Consider the following 18,981-nt stretch of genomic DNA (forward strand, 5'->3'; position numbering starts at 1 on the left):
CTCTCAGGCCTCGGTCTACCTCTGGGCACTGGCCTTATACTGGTCAGCTTCCCCACACGGACTAATGGCTCCCTAGAGTGTGTCCAGCACAGCTGCCTGGCATTCACCAGCGTCAGTGTTGCCTCATGGACCATGGGCTGGGGTCCTTGGGGGACACAACTTTGGGGAGCAAGAAAGGGCTCAGGCACCCTTGTTGGCAGGAAGGTGCAGTATGGGCCCTGGGTGGTGCAAAGGTTAAGAGCTTGGCAGCTAACTGAAAGGTTGGCGGTTCAAATCCACCCAGCCGCTGCCCAGAAGGCCTAGTAATCTGTAAAGATTACTGTCAAGAAAACACCATGGGGGCGGTTCTACCCCACAACACGTGGGGTCACCGTGAGTCTGAGTTCACTCCAGGGCAACTAACAACCCTGGACTGGATCCTTCTCCAGTAGAACATGACATTGGCCATGTGGCCACAGCTAGTGGAGGCTGAGGAGTGGCCTGGCCAAGCTGAAGGCCTGGGGACAGGAGTGGAGGCTGGTGCAGCCTTTTGCACTGCAGCGACCCCCGAGGTGGGGGGCTGAGGAGGTGTTTGCGGGGTCTGGTTAGAGGGCAGACAGACAAACATAAGATGAAAACAACAAACCCACTGCCATTCTGACTCATGGCGACCCCACGTGCTCCAAAGTCAAACTGTGCACTGGAGAGTTTTCTTGGCTGTAAACTTTACGGAAGCCGACTGCCAGGCCCCTCCTCTGTCACCTCTGGGTGGGTTTGAACCACCAACTTTTCAGTTAGTAACTGAGTGTAAACCACTTATCTGTGCCACCCAGGCAAAGGGAGGCCAACCCAAACAGGCCCCACCTCAGCCCCGGGCCCCTCAGCCAGCACAGGGCACAGCTGTTCCAATCAATCTTGTCCCCCAGAACTGCTGCTTCCTTCTTCAAAGGAAGAAGCCCGCCCGCCCCCGGGCTGCTGCTGCTGTTAGTTGCCATCCAATTGATTCTGACTCATGGTGACCCCATACACAGTAGAGCAGAGCTGCTCTGTAGGGTTTCCAAAGCTGTGCCCTTTTAGAAGCAGGTGACCAGGCCTCTCTCCCAAAGTGCTCATGGATGGGTTTGAACTGCCAACCTTCCAGCTAGTAGCCAAGCGCTGAACCATGTGTGCCACACACGGACCCCTTGCCCTGCGTAGGGGATTTGTAGTTTTCGTTGTTTTGAGGGGTGGGGAGCCAAGTGCTTTCTCAGTGTGATGGATGGAGAGAGCCGTTCACACTGCTCCGTGTTTTGCCAAAACCACCGTTGTTTAAAAATCCTGACTGTGTTCCTGCGAACCTGTGCTTGTTTTCAGAGAAAAAAAAACGGTCTCTCGGTAGGTAGTCTGCTTGTGAGTGTTGGGGGTGGGCTCCTCAGCCGGCTCTGGGCCGCGCATACCATCAAGGTTTTCTGCAGAAAGCAGGGTCGTGGCTGCAATGCTGCCACCGTGGGTACTGATTCCCCACCCTGCACACCCATTTATTTTCAGCGGCCGGGCTTCTACACACCCTCGGCCGAGTTCCTGCTTTTATGTAACCACTTCTGCTAACTCTGGACTTGCTTTTCCGATTTTCTAAGGAGCAGTAGGTCACAAAGGAGCTCTGCCTGTGTGCATGCCCCTGAGCAGAGCTGCCACCGATCCCAGGACCAGGTGGTCACCGCTCGTTACCCTCAAGCCGATTTTGACTCCCTGCGACCCTGTGTGTGCAGAGCAGAACTGCTCCACAGGGTTTTCAACGGCTTAAAAAAAAATCAGAAACCAAGTTCCAGGCTTTCTTCTGAGTACCTCTCTCTGGGCGAGTGCCAACCTTTCAGCCAGCAGCCTAGTACTTAACCAACTCATGGCACTCGGAGCCTCCTACAGCCAGGGGTTGATGATTTTTTTTTGCAACTCCAGGCACCAGGAGGACAGAGAGGTTTTTAGGAGGGTGCATTTTGGAGGATGGAACAAAGAGCATTAAAAAACAAAAACAAAAACGAACAAAAATCTCTATATAAACAAACCAAGATGATGCTGGGCTTACGGCTTAGTAGCCTAATTCCTAGATGTCGGGAGTGTGAACAGCCTGACCCGCGACGAAATAGAGAGGAACGAAATGAAGACCCCACCCAGGGCTCTGGAGCTGACGCTGGCAACTTGCTCCCCGCAATCATTCTGGAGGGTGCACTGGGGGGGGCTCATTGGCAGGGGGACAGGAATTCAAGATTGAAGAAAAGGCTTTAAATGGGTCTTATTCTGAAACCACAGCAGTTTCGACAGTTACCCAAGCGGTGCACCGAAACCACACCCAGGGCCGACTTTAGCAAAAACAATATGAACCCGATGGTTCACCACAGCTCCGTGCTACGAGAAATACGTGGGGCGGCCCCACCCTGGAGGCTTGTCTTTAAAGTGCCTGGTTGACTTTTGGAAGCCCTACAGGTCCTTGCTGCACGGGCCTGGGGGTCGTGGCAGGGACTGGGACGTCCCTCCTAAACCATTTGTTTGACAGTAAACTAGAAATCCTGCCTTTTCCATCATGCTCTTCAGGAAACCCTCTGCCTGGAAGTCCCCCAACAGCGGCCACTTCGTCAGGGGAAACAATGGAATAAAATACAGAAGCACACGCCCGCCCTAGCGTTCAGAAAATTCAGACAAATACAAAAACTCTGGGACAAAGTAGATTATCTCATTTTAAAATCTTTACTTTGGTGGAGAGAAAGAGGTTCTGAGCGGTTTATGGTGTCAATAAACAAACAAAAATATCAAAATACGCAAGTATGTGGTGTGTATGCATTTCTTGGGTGTGCATGCATGTGTGTGTCATGCCTGCAGGCATGTCCATGTACTATTGCATGTGCATGCTTCTGTGATGTGTGCATGTGTGTCTATGTGGTATGAGCGTGTACATGTGTCTGTGTTGTGCATGTCTGTGTGGTATGCATATGTATATACATCTGTGAGTGCGTGCTGCGTGCATGCAAGTCTGTGGAGTGTGTGTGTATGCTCGCCCACGCCTGTGTGGGTGTTCATTCCAACCTTACACCTGCTGGGCTCTAAATAGAGACTCTCTGCTGCAGTTGGAACACAGTTCCATAGACAACAGATAAACACAAAAACAAAAACAAACACTCCAACCCAAAACACAAAAAACAAAGGGCACATCCCTTTGTGGTGGGGGTAGCTGCTCTGCCTCAGCCACCTGCCCACACAGGACGCTCACACAGGGTCAGGCTCCCAGGAGTGACATGGAATTAGGGCGCAGGGCCTGCACATCTATGTCTCCTCAGCCTCGACTTGGCCCCTCTCCTCTAGCAGGAAAGCTGAGTGAGAGACAATGCCGGCACAAGCACTGGAGACATCACCCCTGCGGGACTCTGCCCCTCCCATCTGGGCCTCACCCACCAGCTCCGTCCATCCATCCGTGGTCTACAGGGAAGGCTTGTTTTTGTAGGCATGAGGCCAACTTGGCTCAAGCCAGGCTGAAGGGTCCCTGAAGGAGGGTGGGTCCCTGCAGCAGACCCCCCATGGCCGATGTGAGGAGATGGCGATCAAAGCAGTGCCAGGCAGCGTGGCCTGCAGATAACATCTGAGGTTCCCGAGATTGTGGTGTTGAGATTTTCCACTGAAAATATTTACCACATTTTCAGAAAACGACTTAATGCCTGAAAGGGAACAGGATGGGGTTGGGCTCCAAGCGGCTGAGAAAACCTGAACAAATATTTATTATCAGCGCTGCCGGCCAGGCGCCCCACAAGGGCGTGGTCTGGGGCATCTGAGGGTCGTGGGGACTACACTGACTGCACAGGTCCCATGGGTGTGGGGTGACCCCACCGTGGAAAGCAAGAGAAGGAAGTGGGGGTGGGGAGTAGCGACGTTCCCCAGTCCTCCAAAGACCAGTCTCACCCAGAGTGAGAACCCAGCCATTTTCAAGGTTCCCATCAAAAGCTCCTACAAAGTTTAGGTGACCCTCAGCGGGGGCTATGTTAGTTCTGCTGCAAAAAGTGGGGAGGGCACGTCTTCACAGAGGATTTACAATTCCCCAGTCAGTCTTCACAGGACAGCCAGCCTGTGACCACCTCACCTTCGGAGAAATCCCCCTCCTTATCTGGCTGCTCCTTCCACACATTCTGCTGTGCAGCTGCTTGCCCCTGCCTCGGGGGCCTCCCTCCTCTGAGAAGCTGGGGTGCCCGCCCACCTGCCCAGAGTAGTGGAAGATGCTATCACACGCATGACAGGCAGGGGAGCCCTGTGTCTGTACCTGCATGTGCACCCCCCCCACCTTTCCCCATTGCCAGAGGGGGGCTCAGGCACGTGCCCACACTAACACAGTCGCAGGTCATGTTGTGCAACAACGAGGTCTAGGAGTCCTGTGCACTGATGGGGGTGAGGCAGGGAAGGGGGCGGAGAGCCTGGCAGGGAGACCGTGGCAGGGTAGGCGGGACTCACTCTTTTGTTCTGGGCCTGATCTCCATCCCCTGCCTGTTCGTCTCCGCCTTCGACAAGGGCCACGTTCACCCTGTGGGGAATGCAGGGACTCCCATCCTGAGTGCAGCCTGAGCCCCTGCACAGGCAGACATCCCCACCCTCAACCCCACCCTCAACCCCACCAGGGGCAGGTCGGCAGCTCCCCACCTGCTCAGACAGGTCCAGGCTCCCTGGGTCTGTGTCCCTCCCCACGGGACCCTGGAACCCCAAATGGCTGAGCCCACCTCGGCCCCAGTGACAGCTGTCACATGATGCCCACTCAGCCCCCTTTTGGGTACAGGCAGATGGGCGTGCATGGAGCCAGGCTAACAGGGCTTTTTTCCAAACCCAACCAGCTTTGCAGAACGGAGATGGCTCTGTGGAGCAACACCTCTGCAGGCACTCTGCGTGTGACAGCCAAGAAGAAAGAGGCTTCCTCCCGTGGAAGCAAGCAAGGCTCCTCCTGGCCTGGGGTAGCCCTGTACCAGTACAGGCTCCCCACGTGCCAGCAGCTGAGGTTTACTTCATACCAGCAGGGCCGGGGGGTGGGAAGAGTGCTCCATCCCCAAGTACAGGTCCAGTACCTCTGGACACCTCTCTCTCCTTACTGGCCACAGGGCCTGGAATCCCCAGGCCTCTCCTACAGACCATGAGCTGGCTGTTCCAGGAGAAAACTTTTGCCGTAGCCAGCAGAATCTCTCTGAGATCACCGTGGGAACGGAATTGGAGTAGCTAGCTACACGGCCGAGGTGCTAACCGCATGGTGGAGCTGGGGATGCCATGTAGCAGTGGGTTCTGTGCCATAAACAGGGACGTGCAGAAGGAGGGGCTGGCCGCCAGGCTCCGCCATCCATGCTAATGCAGGCAGAGGACAGAACACTCTTGTGAGCTAGCGTGTGCTAAAAGCTCGGCGTTGGTGGGGAAGCCACATCACTGGCGCAGCCGGTGGCCTCAGCAGTGGTAACAGAAAATGGGCGAAAGGACACAGAAGCCACCACTGGCAGCTGCCGAGTGGATTCTTGACTTGGCCTGGGAGGGGACCTGAGTTCCAGGGAGAAAGGGTGTTGTATTGCTTTTAAGAATGGTTTGAGGCCAATGGTCTGCAGGTTCTGCTGTGTTTTACCGTCCCCTGGCTGTGACTGTGACAAAACCGGGAAGGGGACAGAAGGACTCTAAGATCTGCGGGCGGCTCCATTTGGAGGTGAAAAGGTCATTAGGAGTAATACAGGGATCATTAAATTGGGGAGAGGTTAAAGGTGACGGGCTGGTTAGCGGTGAAGGTGCTGGAGCTGATGCCACTGGGGTGCTGCGGAAACCACGACGTGGGGCCAAGCGCAGGAAGTGGCGAGGGTGGGGCCGCCTGCAGGACCCCATGGGCTCCTGCTCTGCTCTGCTCACCCCAATCACTGACACCCACACAGCCGTTTCCTGAGCTTGAAAAAAAATCTGTTTCTCTCTTTGCAAATCAACAACTTTTACCTAGAAACTACTCCGCGGTGAGTGCTGACTGATTCCAATCTGTCGTCCGTTACAGAAAACACACCGCTGTTTACCTGGGGGAGGTACGCACACACGAGCTCTAACCGGCAGGTTTCAGGGCTGCCTGAGATTCCATCTCCACCGGCCCCTCACGCTCACCTGCTTGTTACTCAGCACCTTAAAAACCAAACCAGCTGCCATCGAGTTGCCCCAACTCCTGGCGACCCCAGGGGTGTCAGAGTACAACTATGCCCCATAGGGCTTCTGATGGCTGAAGTGTCGGAAGCAATCACCAGGCCTTTCTTCCGAGACACCTTTGGCTGCACTCAAACCTCCAGCCTTTCAATGAGCAGTGACATGTGTTCTCCATTTGCACTCCCCAGGGACTCCCCCTTAGAGATAACACCTTCTAGAAAAGCTCTTCGAGGACAGGGAACACCTAATGACAACCAGTCTCTGCCTGAATCTCAGGTAATGGTTCACAAGAGCACCAGGAACGCGGATCCTGACTCAGGTCAGACAAACGGAGTATAAACCACATGCCTGTATAGTTCTAGCAGGGAGCTGAGGGGACTTCAGGGTGGGGGTGCTCTCTGCATGACTGTGGCAGTGGTTTCACATGTATGCGAAACATGTATCCAGTCACACCCTTTAAGCATGAGCAGTTGATTTTAAGTCGGTTAGACCTTCAAGGTCAAAAGCCAAAACCACTGTCACTGTGGAACATTGCACCCTCTATCACACAGGCAAGAATCCCAACTACCACACGTGTGACTCACACCCAGCCTGCCTGGGTCTGGATCCAACGACCACTAAGCTCTCCAGTCAGACAGGACCTGGGCTGGTTCTGAGGTTCACCTCCCTGCACGCCAAGATCTTTCCAGAGACCAGGTCTCTCCTCCCACAGGGTACATACAGCACTGCCTCCGCCAGCCTCACCTTTCCCTGCTGTTACAGACTGAATTGTGCCTCCCACCCCATAAGCACTGTAAATCCTAACCCCATACCCGCAGATGGGATCTCACTTGGGAATAGGTTTTTGTTTGCTGTGTTAATGAGCTCGCATCAGTGTAGGGTATGTCTTACTTCTAAGATATAAAAGAACAGCTTAGGCACAGGAACAAACATAAAGGGGAAAAGAGAGAGGAGGACCACAAGCTACAGAAGCTGAGACAGGGATCTTCCCCGGAGCTGATGGGGAGGATGCCTTTCTCTAGGGCCGGTACCCTGAATTTGGACTTGTAGCCTCCTGCTCAGTGAGAAAATAAATTTCTGTTTGTTACAGCCTCCCACTTGTGGTATTTCTATTACAGCAGTACTAGAGAACTAAGACACCCAGGAAATACACTGTGGACCAGGAGCCTGTGCCAGGTGTGGCCCCTCCCAGCATGTCTCCTGGTGGGCATTAAAGGGGTGATCACTGTGTGAGGTACAGGACACACACAGCCCCCACGATGCCACAGGAGGGACTTGCTCTCAGCCAGGTGAAGTTGCTGGCCCACAGTGCCACAGGGGCAGCAGAGGGGCCCAAGCCTGGCCTGGGACCTTGCTCCATAGTTCAGAGACCACACTGGTCAGGGAGTCACCTGGATCAAGACCGGAGTGAGGGAGGTAGCATCTGATCCATGTGTCCTGGCCATACAGGTCATGTCAATTCCAAGCTCAGGACCTAGCAAGGCCCTGGTAACCACTAGGTCCCCATGGCAGGCCAGCCTGGGTGGGAACACAGCAGCATCAGACAGGTCCATGCATGGGGCTGTGAGGTCCCTCATCCCGACCCCACAGAGGCAGGGATGACACTGCTTAAAAAGTTTAGAAGGAAAATCATCACCATCAAACGAACTGATCTGCCTGCCAGCTTCTCTCCAAGAATCATGACCACCCACAGGGCTGGGGGGGCGCCCCCCCAGGCAGCAGGGCACCCCTCTCCCACCATTCACCCATGCTGGAACTGACACCCCCAACAAAGACCCATGAGTGACTGAGTTGGTACAATTTACAACCCTGCCAGCTATGTAGGTGGGGAGGGGCTGGCAGTGAGAAAAGAGGGCACAGCCCTCACACTGTGTTTTCTTACTACCGTCAATTTGTTGTGCTGGTGGCTTGCATGTTGCTATGATGCTGGAAGCTATGCTACTGGTATGTCAAATACCAGCAAGGTCAGCCATGATGGGCAGCTTTCAGAGCAGCTTCCAGACTGAGAGAGACAAGAAAGAAAGGCCTGGCAATTGACTTTCAAAAATTAGCCACTGAAAACCCTATGGATCACAGGACACTGTCTGAGCCTTTCTGACTTGCTTACTTAGGTCATGCCATCAGGAGGGACCAATTGCTAAATGAGGACATCATGTCTGATAATGCAGAACCTCCATGAGAAAGAATGACAGTGGCCACAACACGGACTAAAACACACCAATGATCGTGAAGGTGGTACACAGTTGGGCACGGTTTCGTCCTGTCATAAATAAGGTTGCCATGAATAGGAGCCCATTCTATGGCAACTAACAACGTTTTCTGAAAAAAATTCACGCATCCTACTGGCTGCCTCCCCTTGCTGGCTGGCTCCCGTCTCTGAGAGCAAAGAAGCCAGCAGGAGTGCCCCGTTTTCACAATGTGCATTCTGAGCAGGGCTTCTTCCCACCAGAAAACAATCGAGAGCCCCTGGGTCTCAGGTGTGCACAGGCAGGTAAACGCCTTCCTCACAGACCCCCTGGAAGCCAAAGCTCCGCCAGACGCTGTTCACCAAAACGCCAGCCACTCGCCTAAGCAGGGTGAGGACAGCAGCAACGCACCAAGGCTGTTAGTGGTTATGTGAAATTGGCAGCCACGCTGTGAAGGCGTGCAGACACAGCACCCCCATCCCCGCAGTATGCACCTACCGCCCAACAGTGAGTACACTGCAGTGCTTTTCTGTCCAACCATTTCTTCTGGAAAAAGGAGACCAAAGGAGACACTTAAACCTGGCACAGGGACAGGCCACCACCACTGCCCAGAGGAAAAGCCCTGCAGAAGCAAGAACGCCTCCCAAGTACTTTCCGGCCTCTCAGCCTGTCCTTGGGATACTGTAGATGGGGAAGGCCTGGGCAAGGGATGGGCCTCTCCCCTGCCAACCCTTCCCATCTCATAGGTCCCTGATGAGACCACAGCTGTTCAAGGGCTTCCTGAGTGTTGGTGGGTGTCAATACGGTATGTCTGCACGGGGGCCCCGACCACCCACTGGCCAAGTCAAAGTCAAGGGAGGCGTGAGTAGGTATCTGTGGAGATGGAACAGCCCCTACACAGCCTGGGATCCCTAGGTGTGGCCTGAACCTCCTACAAAAGGAGAAGGCTCCCTGAGATGCCTGTGCACTGAGGCTGGTACAAAATGGGCACTGAAGCCTCTACTGCCAAACACTTCACTATAAATAAGCTTTCTAACACAGGGGTGGGTGGGCCTGCAGGGAAAGACAGGGGCAGGGAAGAATACGGGTTAGGAGGTAGGAAAGAGTGCATCTCCATGACAGGGACGGAGATGAAGCACCGTCCTGTGAGTGGCTGGCTCCTCCTCAAAGCCTGCACTGATGTGTGTGCAAGCATGCCCAAGCACGTGCCTGTGAGTGTGGGCACGTGAGGGGATCTGTGCATGGGATGCATGTGTGTATGCATGTGCAAGTGTGACCTACTATGCATTCGTGTGTATGTATGTGTGTGCCAGCATTATGTACACAAACGTGTGCACATGTGTGCAGCACATGAGCGCAGCACATGAGCATGTGTCTCTGTGCAGTTTGAATACATGCATGCGTAATGGTGTGAACATGTACATGTCCAAGTGCACTGCATGTGTGAATTTATACAGGTATGCACATGTATGCATGTGTATGTAAGTGAGGATGAGCATATGTGCATGAGTAGAAACTTGTACAGCCCTCCCACCTCTCAGACAGTGTGGAAAGCCTGAGGCCAGTCCATCAAGAGGCTGGTAGGGGCCTCAGGAGCCCCGCTTCTGTAGGAAGTGCCACGCCTTTCCCAAGTGGAGGGAGTCCTCTGCTGTTGCTTCTCCTCCGTTTTAAGGTAAACACCTTTGATGTGTGGCTGACAGCATTCAACGCCTTACTCATCTGTTTCTGCTCACAGCAAGTCAGTGTTATAAACACGTGAGGGTGTGGGCCTACTTTCTCCTGAGTCCTGTGCAAGAAGGTACCTGGCATTGTGGGTGGGGCCTTGTCCTCCTGAGGAGGCCCAATGGCTCATCCCAGTGATGGGAGAGGGGTCTCTGTTGATGTGTGGCCCACATTAGAGATGACAAGCAGGACTTGGGTCAATCACTAGTCAGCTAAGTGGAAACAGAACCTCCTGGAAGGGCTCTGAGTGCCACAACAACTCTGAGGCAAGCCACATGGGAGTGGTGGCTCCCCTGCTGGCTGTCACAATCTAGGGGCGGTTCAGATGAGACCCAGCTTAAAAAAAAAAAAAAAAAAGGATAGAAGGGATGCCCCAGGCCGTGTCCTGATAAAATGGACAAGGGGGGTGGACAGCATGGCTGGGGACCCATGTGACCCTCTGCCCTGTGGAGCCAGTTTCCTGCATTAGCACCTGGCACACTCAACTGCCAGCCTGTTATTGCCACCTAGGAGATTTCCATCTAGAACCCATACCTGGGTTAAGTTCTCAGACCCTCTGGAGTCAGAGTGGAGAGGTGGGGTCTGCAGCAGGGACCTGCCATTTTGAGTCTACTGAGAGGCTGGAGGGGCAGAGCCCAGAGCCAACCATTTCTTCCCCTTCCACAGCTCTGTCCCACGTGGTCAGAGCATAGGAGTACCCTACTCTTCCTTGCATCCTGACCCTAGGCCCCCCTGTTGCCTCAGGAAGGATTGACTAGGAGAAAGGTGAGGGCCCCAGGTGGCCAGGACTACAGGGGCTCCCTGGAGGTGTCAAGACACCACAGGTGCCCAGGGAAGTGGGGGTGATGCTTGGCCCTCACTGGAGTGCTCCCAGCTCTGAGACACCCTGCAGCCCCACACAGAACCGATGCTGTGTTCCCCTTGAGCCCATAGCCGAAACCCCAGGCTGGGCGAGGTGGGTGCAGGACGCTGAGCATGGATGTGGGCCCGGGTGGTGAGTGGGCCCTTCTCGCTGTGCATAGTTTGCAGTCCAGCACGTCCACTCTAGCTCTGGGAGGGTTGGTAGGGGCTCTCGTGCCCCGGTCTGGCAGCGGCAGCGGGCAGGGGGCACGCGTACTGACCGCTGGGTGGGTGGGGCCGAGGAGGAGCGGGCTTCTTCGGAGGCAGAGCGGGAGTGTCCTGTTTACTTTTAAAGGGGTCCTCTGAGAATCCTGCTCCTCCAAAGGAGGAAGCAAACGGGTCAGAAGGTGGGGGCTGAAAGAGAGGACACGAGAGAGGCACGATCAGCCATGAAGAGGGAGGCACCGTGCCCGCCCACACATGCACACACGCACGGGAGCGCAGATGTGGCTCATACAGCCCTTTCTTCTCCTGCCCTCCATAGCCAGGTGCAAATACATAGCCGTACATGATACCCAATGCCACATCCCAGGTGCTCTGATGCCAAGCCTTCATGTAGGACCCGAGTCTCCCAACCTTGCCTCTTGCTTATGCTTTAGAGAAGTAGCTCCAGGAAACATTCTCAGACCCCCACCCACCCCAACTCTCCTGGCTGAGCACTGGGCTATGCAAAAGCATCTGGACCCTATGCACCCTCCAAGCTGGCACGGGTGTCACTGCACCCCAGCAACTCAGGTTAGCCTCACCTTGCACAGCCACCTTAGAGGGGGTCTTGCTACCTCCTCCAACATACCCATCCTCTCAACCCAGCTTCAACTATATAGATAATAAAACAAATGACCTGGGACCTCCAGGGCAGCCTCCAAGCACTGTGCAGGGCATGGGGCCTCCATCAACCAATCTTTGCTGCTCCCGCCAGGCTCAGCTGCCATCTCTATGCTTCTGTACACCTGGACTCTCTTGTTCGCGAGCTCAGTCACATCTCCCTGGAGAACCTCCTGATGCTTCTCCCTGCACTCCCACCCCACCCCACCCCACCCTCGAGCTGCAGCCCTGGGAGGGATCCTATGTCAGCATCTCCGTTCTACCCACAGGGAAACCAAGGCACAGAGAGGTGGCGCATCAATGGAGAAGCCAGCTGGGCTCCAGTACTATCCTTGTCTGGCACGACCCCCCATCCCCGCCACCACCACCAAGGGTGAATCTGGCCACAGGACATACAGGGCATGGACGTGGGCAAAGGACAGAGAAGGCCCAAGGGGTCAGGAGCAGAAGCGGCCTCAAGGAAGATGGGGACCACACCCCAGACACCTTCTAGGCAGGCTGAGCACCGAGACCACCTACAGTGGAGGATACAGCGAGGGGCAGTGAGCCTGGTAGGTCCAGGTGAATAAGAAGGGGCTGCACCGGATGCCACCCTGGCCCCGGCTGCCTCTCCGCCTTTCCCCAACCCTCCCTGTCCCACCTTCCTGCCCCTCAGGCTAGGTGGACAGTCATCCTTCAGTGAGTCTCTTAAAACACTGGCTTGGTTTCCATAATGCCTGCCTGGTCAGAAGTGACTTGCTACCTGCATGATGCTCAGTGCCTCAGTTTCCCCCCTTGTAAAGTGACAATGACACCGGGACACATCTTGCAGGGCTAAATACATCCATACACAAAACACTGGCCCTGGCAAGACTAGCACGGCTAGCATCAAGACTGTCAGGAGCTGGGTACGCACACGGGGCCACACCTGTGCAGGTACCCAAGAGCCAAGAAGCACCAGGCCCAGCACTGATGCTGTGCCCACTGCCCCTGGGGTCCTTGCAGCAGTTCTGAGAGTAGGAACCTGGGGGTTTCATTTTGAAATGACTGACTTCGGGTTCTGTTTGGAAAAGGATGGGGAGGGGGATGGCAGGGCACTTCTGCCATTTCCAGAACATTCACCCCCGAACAGGGTGAGGTTCCCTGTGATTGTAGCCATGGCCCTGAGACGTAGTGGCCTTGTGATCCTGCCCAGCACCCGCTCCTGCCCCTGGGTGCTCGGGAAAGCCTGGCTTGGGAGGAAGAAGCATAAGGCAGAGGAAGGACTGGAGCTCCCTGGACACCACCCCCCCAGTGCCCCGAGGCCTGTGTGCATCCCCAGCCCCTCTGGACCCTGGGGCAGCCCTTCACCGGGCAGTACAGCTGCAGGGCAGGTCTGCCCCATACCACTGAGCACCAGGATCAATCACATCAGGATCTGGATACCTGCAGGCTCCGGTTTTGGGTCAGCTAACATCACTCAGCTCAGACCCCAGAAATAAAAGGGGAGAGTTGTCAGCATACTGAGCTTCCAAGTGCTGGAGTCCTGGGCAGATGGGCTGGTTCTATCCCACCCATACGTCTCTGTGACACCCAAGCCTATTGGCTGCCAGGGGTGGGGGGTGTCTCCCCAAACGTGCCTGGCTCCCTGCTGTGGGACGTGGATCAATCACTGTTCTTACCACGAAGCCCACGTCAGTTCCCAATCCCGAGTTTTACTACTTCAAATTTCCCAAGAAGTTTCCTTTGGGACTTAATTCTCCTACTTGGGCTTCAGCTTAAAGGAAAGTTACTATTTTTAGAGAAGTTTCAGTAAAACCGTTAGTGATCTCTGGGTTGGGCAGGAATGAAGCTGGCTTCAAGAGGACAGAATGGAAATTGACTATGAGTAGTCAACAGAGACAAATATTGGAGCTTACATTTTAAAGAGCTGGTTTAAAGCCAAGTACTCGGAAGTGTTTTTCCAAACAGCCCTAAATATGAAAGTGTAGCTTTAAAAAAAGATTGAAAAAGTCATTAAAAATGGGCATATGCCAACCATGCCAAGTTCTTGACGCTTTTTCTGGGGGCAGTGGTACTGGTGACATAATTTACATTGTTTTTATTTTCAAATGCTCCCTGGAATATTATTTTGAGGGATTTTTTTTATTTTTTATTTTGGGGGGGTAATTGTAAAAACAAAGATAACACATTATTTGCCGACTTAACAGTTTTTACGTGTGTAACTCGGTGACAATGACTACGCTCATCACACTGCACAAGCATTCTCATTATCCTGTCCCAACTAGCCCACCAGCCTGGAGAGAAGCTCAGTGCCCCTCAAGCAATGACTGCCCCCTCGCACCCCTAGCGACCACTAATAAACACCAGCTCCTGTGCATTCGCTACTCTAGATATTTCATTCAGTGGCGTCACGCAGTATCTGTCCTTCTGTGACTGATTTTACTCAGCATGACATTTTCACAGTTCGTCCATGCTGTGCAAGTGTCAGGACTTCCTTCCTCCTGTCTATGGCTGGGTACTGCTCCATGTGTGCACGGACCACAGTTGTGTTTATCTGTATATCACCTGTAGATGGACACTGGGGAATGTTTTTTATTTTTTGTGTGGTAAAAATATATACAACTAAACATATGCCAATTCAACAACTCCTATATGTAATTTGGTGAGCTTTAAAGCAAGCTAATGCACTCTAACTTAGACACTATGTAGAAAAATTTTAGTAAGAAGGGGGGACCCCTAACTGAGGGTGTAGGTGTAAAAACCTTCCCAGAGGACCCACTCCGTGCCAGCAGAGAGTACAAGAGCAAGGACAGGCCCTCGGCATTGCCGCCCTGCCCCCACTTCCCCGCCTACTCAGATGGGGGAGATCTGGTAAGTTAAAAAAACAACCACCAAAAAAAGCCACCTTCTTGCCACCTTACTTTCGCTTCCTTCGGCATTTTATTTATACCCATGATGTTGTTCTTGAAAAACAGAGATAACCCACAGGCAAAAATAAGGCGCTATGCGGGAAGACCACTACCGAGCATGTGAGCACTGTGAGCTTGGGGCCAACGGAACCAAGGACACAATACAGTTCAGGCACACGTGTTCCCCGGTGCTGTCCAGCACAGGCCTGGCCTAGCACTGTGGATAAGAAGTGGGATGATGACCAGGGAAGGGGCCAGGGCAGGACACACAGCGGAGCTAGGCTCTGTATCATCTCCCCGGGTGGTCAGTAGCTATGGGGAACAACCAGGTCTGGAGGGCCTAGAAGGGTCTGGAAGGGTCGTTCCCATGGTACAGGGCCAAGAGACCCCCGGGCTGGCCACCTGCATGGCCATCCCCCAGAGACACCCACACTATTCAAGCCCCTCTAGAAACAGGGGTCCTCACTCAGCTGCCAACTTTGTCTGGCTCTGCCAAGTGGGCCCTTGCTCCCTCATGCAGACAGTCAGGGGGAGAGGAGGTATCCAGAGTGTCCTCACCCCACATTCTCTTGCTCAGGAGAGGCCTGTGACAGCCAGGGACACTCCTGAACCCCTTCCTAAGGGACAGCTGCCACCTTGTGGCAGGAGCCTGAGGTGTACACCAGCTCCAGTAAGTTTTCTGATTTCATGAGGCGGTTTCCACCCTCAGCTGTGGGGCTCCTGAGAGGACAGAGCTGGGGCAGGTTGACAGGTGGCACTTCATGGGATGTCCACTCAAGGGCTCTGCTCACTCCCTGCAAAGATGCCAAGTGTAACAGCCACTAAAAGAGATATAAGTCTGTGGGGACATGGAGGTGGAGGACTCACATAGTTCCATGTGCTGAGGGTAAGCCTGTGCAGACCCTCCCAAGGCCCTCGCCATAAGAAGGCAGCCCCCAGGCGGGTCAGGAGGCAGGCGGTAGGGACCACTGAGTCAATGAGGAGAGCATGGCTCTACCTCTGGCTGAGTGACAGCAGAAGCCTCCCCTCTGTGCACAGGAACTCCCACTTGCCTGTGCAAGAAAGGGTGGAAGTAAAAGAGAGATGAGGACATAGCCAGGGGCTAGGGGGCAGGGGACACACCTTCATTTTCATCACAGAAACATTCGTTGATTGTTCAAACCAAAGCCACTGAAAGTCACACCAAAAGACAGCTGAGCCTTACCCAGCCCCATCCTCACACTCCACTGTGCTGTTTCCTATTTTCTAGTAGTTTCCTCTGGACTTTGTCTCATGCATCATAGACTCTGCTAGTCTCTCTCAATTTGTCCGTTTTGAACATCACTCATGGACGGACTTCCTGCTGCAGTGAAGTCTTAGCAGTCCGACCATACCCCCAAATCCCTCCTCAGTAAAGCGACAGCACACTTGGGGCAGATCCTGAGGTAGCATCCACATAATCATGGCCACACCAATGTTGTCTGGACACCTCACGCCAGTCTCCTTCCAGAATAGTGTCCTCCACCCGCCCTACACTCTCTCTCCCACTCCTCTCATGCCTGCCAACACTTGACACATGCCCCTAGACATGCCCCCCTCAGTCACTTTCCCCTGATGCATGGTTGTGCCTACAGGTTCTCTGTCCAGACCCTCAATGCCTGTGCCAGACGCCCCATGGGGCTGTCTCAGCCGTGGCAATGGCTGCATCGCCCATGGTGGGTGTCCACTGGGCATCTGCAAGAGCTGGTGGTGTTGCCAGGGTGCCTTCGTCCAGGGCCTGGCCACACCTTACAGGGAGGAATTCCAGCTCAGGCTTCTTCCCTCAAAGGAATGGAAAAACATTCCCAGGGCTTATCCACTATGTCATAGACACAGGATGAAGGTGCCAGGAGGTCCATTAGTGACGTATATACGTAAGTGACATACTTACGTATGTGACAAAGACAGTGGCACCAGGCAGCCCACACCATGACAAGGGCATGGACACTTGCAGGGCACAGGGTGCCACAGGGGCTTTACCTTGGACATCTGGCTGAAGTCAGCAAAGCCCTCAGAACTATTGAAGGACCCGCTTCCGAAGGGGTCTAAGGTTCCAAAGGGATCTGCAAGCAGCACCAACAGAGTCAAAGTTACAGGTCTTCAACAGGACATGCCTTGCGGGGGGGGGGGGGGGGGGGATGTCATCTCCAATACTAGCCACCGCAACTGGGGTCATTCAGAAAAGTCATACTGTTAATGTACTAGAGATGTGTGTGTCAGCACAGGTCCTCAACAAGGCCCAGCCCCATGGAGTTGTCCTCAGCAAGGCACCTGCTCCATGGGGCTTCTCGATAAAGCCCTTGCTCCATCCCACCCACGGTCCACCCATCTCCAGGAGATGCTTTCTTGCCAGGACAGCCAGATCTGTGACACCCAGAGGGACAATGACCCACAGCACAGCTTCCGGGCCAGGCAGCTCCCAAAAGGCAGGGGTCTGCTACAGTGATCCCCCTTTAAGTCTCACCCTGAGATGGGGCTCATTCACACACAGTACCCACCACATAAACCAGCACCCTCAACAGAACTTTGGGTTCTTTCAGGGAAAAAACCCAAAGACATGAACCAATGACTCAGACAGAGAAATGAGTAAATGCAACTAACACTGGGGTTATTACTGAATTCTCCTGTTGGAATTCCCTTCCAGAAAGATACTGACTGTCGCCTGGGAAGATGAGCAGCAGATATACTTGTTTTGGCCCCACTGCCTTGGGTGAGGGCTGGGAGTTGCTAGCTAATGACACGAGCACTGAAGACACACTGGTTTTGGAAAGGAAACCACTAGCTGAGTGGGCTCCTTCACTGACCATGGAAGAATTAGGAAGAAAAATCAGTATCCATCTCACCTGATCCTTTTGAGGAGACACTGGAGGATGAGAAAGGATCACTGGACTCAAAGGGGTCGAGCTGAGTGAAAGGAGAGAGGAGAGAGTGAAAAGCAGTTCGTTTGCTCCACCACCCATTCACTGAACCACACAAGTCTCCTGACAACTGTGTGCCACACCTGGGCCAAGCTATGGGGAGAAGAACAGGTCTCAATTTAATTCCAAGAGTTCTGCTCTCAGTACAGCATGGCAAACTTCTCACAGACTGACCCTCCTGCAGCTAACACTTACACACTCTACAAAAGCAACTACCTGAAGGAAGCGACCCAGACCAGGTAGACATTGCAGGAGAATTGGCGCTTGGCAAAAGAGACAGCCCAAGGTGAGTTTTCAAATCTGGTGGCTATAAACTGAGGGCAGACAGCAGCTGCAGCACAGTATGGGCAGGCTACAACTCTAATAGGACAGGTGCTATCTTTCTGGCTTGATGACTCAGAAGAGAGAGGCAGACATGGGAGCCCTAAATTCTATTCCAACCCAAATCTCAGGCTGACTCCAGAGCCACGTGTGCAGGGGAAAACTTGAAGCAGCTTGCAGGTAAGGCTAAAGGACTGAAAACAGATCTGAACTTTTGTCCACTGCTGGCAAGAGAGAGGGTGAAGTGCAAGACTAACTCAGTCAATGGCTTGCTCAAACAAAAATATCAACACTCTTTAGAGGAAAATAACAGAATCCAGTCTCATCCCCACAACATAGCATTCATAATAAGATATATTTCTAAATTATTCAACTTACTAAGAACCAGGAAAATGTGGCCCCCTATCAAGGGAAAAAGGAGCCTTGGTGGAACAAAGGTTAAGCACTTGGCTATTAACTGCCAGGTCAGTGGTTCAAACCCACCAGCAGTGGGTTTTCTGTGGGAGAAAAGACCTGGCAATCTGCTCCAGTAAAGATTACAGTCTAGGAAATCCTAAGGGGAAGCCCTATTCTGTCATATCAGGTCACTATTGGTTAGAATCAACTTGATTCTAACACAACATCATCAAGGGGAAAGACAATGGAGACAATCCCAAGATGATCCAGATGTTGAAATTATCAGACAAGGACTTTAAAGCAGTAAATAATTATGCTCAATGAGGTAAAGGAAAATACACTTACAGTGAAAAAGATAGGAGATCTTAGCAGAGAAATTGAAATGATAAAAAAGAAGCAAATGGAAATTCTAGAATGAAAAGTATAATATTTAAAATAAAAACTTTACTAAGTTAACTAAGCAGCAGAATGGAGACAACAGAAGAAAGATTAAATGGACTTGAAGACAGATCAATAGAAACTGTCCAATCTGTCAGCCCCAGGGATACAGGTGAGGAGAGACAACTCAGAGACGCCCAAAGAAGCAGGCCAGAAGAGCAGGAGAAAGGGGATTAAAAGACAGGAAGCCAGACAGAGGAACAGTCAGCCAGGTGGGGGTGATACGAGAGGTCTCCAACAGCAGGACAA

At 53.2% G+C, this 18,981-nt stretch overlaps 1 protein-coding gene across 1 annotated transcript in view; it reads right to left on the reverse strand.

Annotated features, from left to right (window-relative positions):
• Positions 1 to 18,981, reverse strand: part of EPS15L1 (epidermal growth factor receptor pathway substrate 15 like 1) — a 144,680-nt gene that overhangs the window by 9,264 nt on the left and 116,435 nt on the right. The window contains exons 20-22 of the mRNA XM_042781588.1: positions 17,503 to 17,563; positions 16,640 to 16,722; positions 11,168 to 11,300 (exon numbers count right to left, since the gene is read on the reverse strand). Coding sequence (XP_042637522.1) covers positions 11,168 to 11,300; positions 16,640 to 16,722; positions 17,503 to 17,563 — 277 coding nt within the window. The remainder of the gene's footprint in view (positions 1 to 11,167; positions 11,301 to 16,639; positions 16,723 to 17,502; positions 17,564 to 18,981) is intronic.

The sequence above is a fragment of the Orycteropus afer genome, unplaced genomic scaffold (assembly GCF_000298275.1).
Source record: "Orycteropus afer afer isolate SDZICR_OR568_19922 unplaced genomic scaffold, OryAfe1.0 scaffold00136, whole genome shotgun sequence".
In the NCBI taxonomy this organism is placed as follows: domain Eukaryota; kingdom Metazoa; phylum Chordata; class Mammalia; order Tubulidentata; family Orycteropodidae; genus Orycteropus; species Orycteropus afer.